A 6,253-nucleotide genomic window follows, 5' to 3' on the forward strand; every position below is an offset into this window, starting at 1 on the left:
GGCAGAAAATGGAGACAGCGGGAAGTCGGAGAAGATGTGCGCAGGCTCCGCCGTGGCTGGAAATGATGATCCTTGTCCGACGTCGGAGACTGAAGGGAGGAGCTCTTCGTACACAACACGGCCAGGGTCAGATGCGCGAGGCTAGATCTGGGTCGCTGCAGCTGGCGCCGGTGCGAAAATTGGGAAAAGGGAAATTTTGGGAGGGGGTTAATGGAGAGGGTAACCGAAGTGGGAGGTTACCCCTACCTTTACCGCGCAACGCCGCTTGAATTTCGCCTTGTCCCGCCATACCGGGACTGAGCGCCCGGGCCTGTCCCTGGAAAAACGGTTAAATTGGTCGTTCCTCCCAAAGATGCTTTAAGACTCGTGGTGTGTAACAACGTGGAGACGACCGGGCATTCAAACGGCCCAAAAACTAGGACACATACGAGTCAAAAGATGCCCAGACTACCAAATGGGGGCATGTTGAGTTGTCGACTACTCTGAAGCTCATAATTTTCAAGGTAGGTCGCGGGTTCAGAGCTAATCTTACAATTTTCTACCCATCCAGTGGGCGTGAGAATATGAGATGCAGCTGGTTCACTCCGTGCATTGCAGAACGATAGGATCAAGGTTTGAACTAGCGAGCATCCGTGATGCATACTCACACCGTGCTACACGCTGTCGGCAGCGAGCTGGATCGGATGCGTGAGCTCGTCAGTCGTCAGTGAGATTCTTCAGCCGCTTGTACCGCCCGCCGTGCGTCCGTCCCGGGAACGATGACGAATGTCCCTGGCTCCTCTGCAACTATCCACGCATCACAACATGCAGCTAGCTACCTAGCGCGCGCGCATCGATTGGTAGAACTCTTTGAGGCTGACAGATGCATCTCTCGTGATTCGAAGCCAATTTTTGTTGACTTCCTAGTAGATTTATTTTTCGAGAATACATTTTAAAAGGTGTATCAATTACATAGAAATAAGAGGCTAAGACGGCCACTACAACATATAAAGGGCACCACGATGCAAACACACTAACACACTGCCACACAATTAACAACGCTATCCAATATAACTAATCGGTAAAGACTTGCACCGTCACCCGTCAAGAATGGCGCGGAGGCGATGCACTAAGCTTCTAAGCCGCGACACAGCCGAAAGGTGAAACTTCAGGAGGCCGACTCCAACTTCATAATGACCCAAGCCAACACAACCGTTCAGCCATAATAAGCGTCTAAGGGTCGGCGAGAGAACAACGGGACCGAACTAGGCTAGAGGTGGCGACGACCAAGAAGACGGTGTATATAGCGCCCCGGAAGCTCACGCTCTAGGTGGTGGCCGACAACAACTCCAGCAGGTGCACTGAGGACTCCACGAACCACGAAGACGACGCCTTCAAAGAAGGGAACGACGACCGGATCTAGGGTTTTCCCTTGAGGCAGATGCATCTCTCGTGAACCGAAGCCAAAAAAAAAACTCTCTGGTAGATTAACCCGATTCGTCGGAGCATGCTTTTCAACCTACTGCAAAGAGGAGCAGATACGTAAAGTGAAGAGAGTAAAAACTGCAAGTGATCATGATTACTTAATTAGTCAGCATGTTAAACTGCCACACCTCGGCAGTGTCCGGCCGATGCCCTGTCATGGCGCTGGGAGGAGTGCAGAATAACCTGTTGACCGCCCACCACCGTCCATCACGAGCCTCCCCAGGTACAAGTCCACCCCTGTCTCCGCTCTCACACTGGATCCCTTCTTATAAGCAGGGCAGCCGTTGTCCCTAGCTTCACCTGAATCCATCAAGCTAGCAGCCGTTGTCACCTTCCTGACCTATCTACATCCTTGCTGGTTGCTGCTGCAATGGCGGCTCGCTCTCTCCTCACCTTCCTTCTCTTCCTCAGCTCGCTCTTCCCAGCTGCATTGTCGACGACGTTCACGCTGACCAACTCCTGCGCGTACACGGTGTGGCCGGGGCTGCTGTCGAGCGCGGGCACACCAACACTGGACACCACGGGCTTCGCGCTGGCGCCGGGGGAGTCCCGCGCCGTGGAGGCGCCCTCCGCGTGGTCGGGCCGCCTGTGGGCGCGCACCGGCTGCGGGTACGACTCCAACGGCCGTTTCTCCTGCGGCACCTGCGACTGCGGCTCGGGCGCCATGGAGTGCTCCGGCGGCGGCGCGGCCCCGCCCTGCTCCCTCGCGGAGTTCACACTCGCCGGCTCCGGCGGCAACGACTTCTACGACGTGAGCCTCGTGGACGGCTACAACATCGCGATGGCCGTGCTCCCGCAGCTCGCCGACGGCGCCGCCGCCGCTGACGGGGCGGGGTGCGCGGCCACGGGGTGCAGCGCGGACCTGAACGGGCCGTGCCCGGCGGACCTGAGGGTTTCCGGCCCCGACGGCGCCGGCATCGCCTGCAAGAGCGCGTGCGAGGCGTTCGGGAAGCCCGAGGACTGCTGCAGCGGGGACTTCGGGACCCCCGCGGCGTGCCGGCCGTCGGCGTCCTCCATGTTCTTCAAGAACGCGTGTCCGCGCGCATACAGCTACGCCTACGACGACGCCACGTCCACCTTCACCTGCGCCTCCGGCACCGCCAGCTACCTCCTCGTCTTCTGCCCCACCACCACCGCCATCGCCAGGTTCGTCCATTGCCATTCATGCTTGCATGCGTATGTACTACAGTACCTTGCAGGCGGCACACGTTTTCCTTTCTGCCATGAAAGTCGTAGTTTGTTGGTACAGTAAAGCGGTTCATGCGTGACGGCGTTCGCAAATCTTGTCACGTCGACCTCATCGCGTAGGCGTACGTACTAATTAATGTTGCTTTTGCAAACTTTTATGTGTTCCAGCCTCAAGTCGACGGTGAGCGGCACGAGCTCGTCGCCGGCGCTGCCTGCCGTCAACAACACGGTCTCCAACCTCGGCCGCAGCCGCGACAGCGGCAGCGGGTGGCCGTATGCGCCGAGCTCCAGCCACGCCTCGATGTCCTCAGCGCCGAGCCCAATCGCTCTCGCCGTGGTCACCGCCTTCACGTGGGACTTCATCACCCGTCGCCACTGGCTGCCGCCGTCCTAGAGCGAACCCAGCATCAGCATGACCGGCGGCGCGTGCATTCTGGCACCGCCCCACGGAATCGCAGGCAACGTCGTGCTGGCCAGCAGCCGTGCGCACGTAACGCCATGTGCCGCACCGGCCGACACCTTTGACCTCGGGCAGTCGGGCAGTAGTACGAGTTGTATAGATTGGTGTATCGAGTGTGATTCTGCAACCAAAGCGGCGAAAAAATACTCAGATTTTTATAATCAAGCCTCCAGATTACGGCAACCAACTTGTCATTTCTTTTATCAACTTCTGAGATTCGATCAGGACAAAGCGTAACAGGAACAGAGCCAGGTGAGGTAGATCATCGATGCAACATGGGGCGACGTGTGAATGCAGGTGGGTCGGTGAATCGATCGCATGAGCCCGTAAAAACGCGAACGAAAAATACGAGTTGAGTGCACCGAATTCGTGTTTACGGATCGGAAAATGGCAGACGCAGAAAACTGAAAAACATAATATTCCGTTTTTCTGTTTCGGTTTACGGTCTCTGTTTTGCGGCTGCGGCTTCCGAACCCGTAAAGGCACGGTTTTTCATAAAACTCATATGCAACACATAGAACAATCTATCATAATTAATCAAATAATCATCCAAATTATTATAACACATAAATAATTGTCTGAACCAAATTATTACCACAGTTTTGAGAAAATTGTTCAAATGTAAAATGTCTCAACCAAATTACAACAACTTCGGGAAAATTGGACAAATGCACAAATATCTCAACAATGATACATGTGACAAACAAATGAATGGAATGGTAGGATCAAAGGCGACGGCCATGTCGCTGCCAGTGGTGCATCTTCACATCGTAGACGAGCTGGGCATGGGTATTGACATTCTCAATCTGCCGATGTGTTTCAAGGAAAGCTTCAATGCGATCCGGATTGTGTTGGGGTTCCACTCGGGTGCCAACATTGGCATAGAAGCAGGGCACGCTCAAGTCTCTTTTATCCTCGATGATCATGTTGTGCAGAATCACACAACATGTCATTATGCTGAAAAGGGTTTTCTTGTCCCAAAATCGGGCTGGGCCACGAACAATAGCAAACCTTGCTTGCAAAACACCAAAGCTCTCTCAATGTCCTTGCGAGCTGCTTCTTGAGCCTTGGCAAATTCAGCTTCTATTCTATCTTGGGGATCCTTGACAAACTTAACAAAAGTTGCCCAATCCGGATAGATGCCATCAGCTAGGTAATATCCCATTGTGTACTCGTGGTTCATTACCTTGTAGTTGCAAGTGGGTGCTTCCCCATTTGCTAATTTGGCAAACAAAGGAGACCATTGCAGGACGTTGATGTCATTGAGTGTCCCCGGCAAACCAAAAAAACAGTGCCAAATCCACAAATCTTACGTTGCTTGAAGTAATTCGAATGCAATTCGCAGGCCTTGATGATTCGGGCGAACAAGCTACGCCGCATGCGATACCTCCTACGGAACAGATGGGGAGGATAGGTAGGTACCTCGGCGAAGTAGTCCTCCATCATCTGCTCGTGGCCGAGGAGGCGATTCCGCTGGATGTGGTTCCGGCCGAACACGGAGCCGCGCCTCCGATTCAGCAGCTTCGCGCGGTCCTCCAGGTCCTTGACGGAGAAGAGGAGCATGGTGGCCTCCATCTCGTAGTCCTGGAGCACCTCGTTGACGTCGGACTCATCGGAACTCGATGAATCCGACAGATCGAACTCATCGCCCGAGCTCATCCTCGATTCGGACGGAGCGGCGGTGGCGGTGGTGGGGGCGCCAACCGGAGTTGGGCGAGGAACAGCGGGCGGGGTGCGGGCGACCGGCGCTACCTCCGGGATGCGGGGCTCGGGCGAATCGGGCGGGGCGGCGGCGGCGGAGTGTGGTGACGGCGCGGGGAAGGAGCGAGCGGTTGCGTCAGCTGAAATTTCAGCGCGCCCTAGATAGGGATCGAGCGTTCGGTTCACTCGATCGACCCCTACAAATAAAGGCCGTTTTGAGTTTTCGGTCTCGGCCCGAAAAAAGTTTTTCGGTTTTGGCCCTTTTACGGTCACTGATCGGCGCCAAATTTCAGCCCGAACCCGTAAACTAGCAGTTATTTTTCGGTTTTGGCCCGTTTACGGGCTCTGTTAGAGATGCTCTAAGAGCATCCCAGTCGTTCGGGCTACCCACGCCCGACGCTATTTAGCGCGGATGGATGTAATTTTTGGTCCGCGGAACCCATTTTTCCTAGCGGCGAGTTCAGGATGGATGTAAATTTTTTACAAAATACGATGAATTCAGACAAAAATGGGCGAAACTCATTCAAACATAAGCGAAATTTAATGGTATTTAACATATATAGGCGAGTTCGTACATATATAGGCCGAATTCGTACATATATTTGAATTCGGCGTTAGGCAAACTAAAACTTAAACTAAAAGCGGCCTTCTACATGCCCAAATGGCGGTAGAAGGCCGTGTAGTCGCCGTCGTCGCTGGAGTTCGAGGCCTCCTCGGGCGGCAGCTCCTCGTGCCATCGGCTGGAACCCTGGCCAGGGTCGCCGGCGCGTGGCGGCGTGGCCGGTACAGGTCGTCGTCGCTGCTGTCCTCCAGTTTTATCAGCGGCGCGTTCTTGGGCACGACGTTCCTTGCCGAGGTGGCGAGTCGCCACGCGGCGGCTAGGTCTAGCAGCTGCCGCTGCTGTTCCGCCTCCTGGCGCTCCCAGTCCCGCCTGGCCCACTCCAGCGCGGCGTCGATGGGCAGGGTGTTGTCGGTGGGCACCAGGTCCTGCAGCAACCTGGCGATTGCCTCCTCCAGCGCGGCATCCTCCACAAGCTTTGCCACCTCCTCGGCGAGCTGGTTGGCGGCGGAGGTGGTGGCGGCCTCCTTCTTCGCGGTCTTCCTCTTTCGCCCGCGCGATGGAGAAGCCGGCTGGTCACGGATGACGAGGGCACCGCTGCTGCGCCCTCGTGTCGGCATCGGAGACGCCGGCTCCTGCTTGACGGGGTAGCGCGGAGTCGCCGGCTCCTGCTTGACGGGGTAGCGCGGAGCTGATCCGCCGGACCGAGAGGCGGATCTGGATCCTGACGAGGAGGAGGACATCGCCATCCTCCTCGGCGGCCAGGAACTGCCGTGTCGATGTGACACGGTAGCCGCCTCCGGCGGTGGCATCCCTAGAACTGGGGAGTTCCCACCCTCGATGTGCGCGAGCACATTGGCGAGGGTGCGGCTAGGCGCGCT

General features: G+C 56.1%; 1 protein-coding gene across 1 annotated transcript; it reads left to right on the forward strand.

Moving 5' to 3' along the window:
* The first annotated feature begins 1,732 nt into the window (after window positions 1-1,732).
* Window positions 1,733-3,295, forward strand: LOC127324190 (thaumatin-like protein 1b). The gene is made up of 2 exons (XM_051352186.2): window positions 1,733-2,610; window positions 2,821-3,295. Exons 1-2 carry the CDS (start codon window positions 1,835-1,837, stop codon window positions 3,044-3,046), a joined length of 1,002 nt encoding a protein of 333 aa, XP_051208146.1. The 5' UTR covers window positions 1,733-1,834; the 3' UTR covers window positions 3,047-3,295.
* The last annotated feature ends 2,958 nt before the right edge of the window (window positions 3,296-6,253 follow it).

Source organism: Lolium perenne, chromosome 5 (assembly GCF_019359855.2).
Source record: "Lolium perenne isolate Kyuss_39 chromosome 5, Kyuss_2.0, whole genome shotgun sequence".
In the NCBI taxonomy this organism is placed as follows: domain Eukaryota; kingdom Viridiplantae; phylum Streptophyta; class Magnoliopsida; order Poales; family Poaceae; genus Lolium; species Lolium perenne.

Bases quoted from the DNA above. Each gene is read 5' to 3' on its own strand.
- LOC127324190 (XM_051352186.2), top strand. From the start codon at position 1,835: ATGGCGGCTCGCTCTCTCCTCACCTTCCTTCTCTTCCTCAGCTCGCTC. The intron at 2,611-2,820 runs GTTCGTCCATTG...TATGTGTTCCAG, and splicing joins ACCACCACCGCCATCGCCAG to CCTCAAGTCGACGGTGAGCG.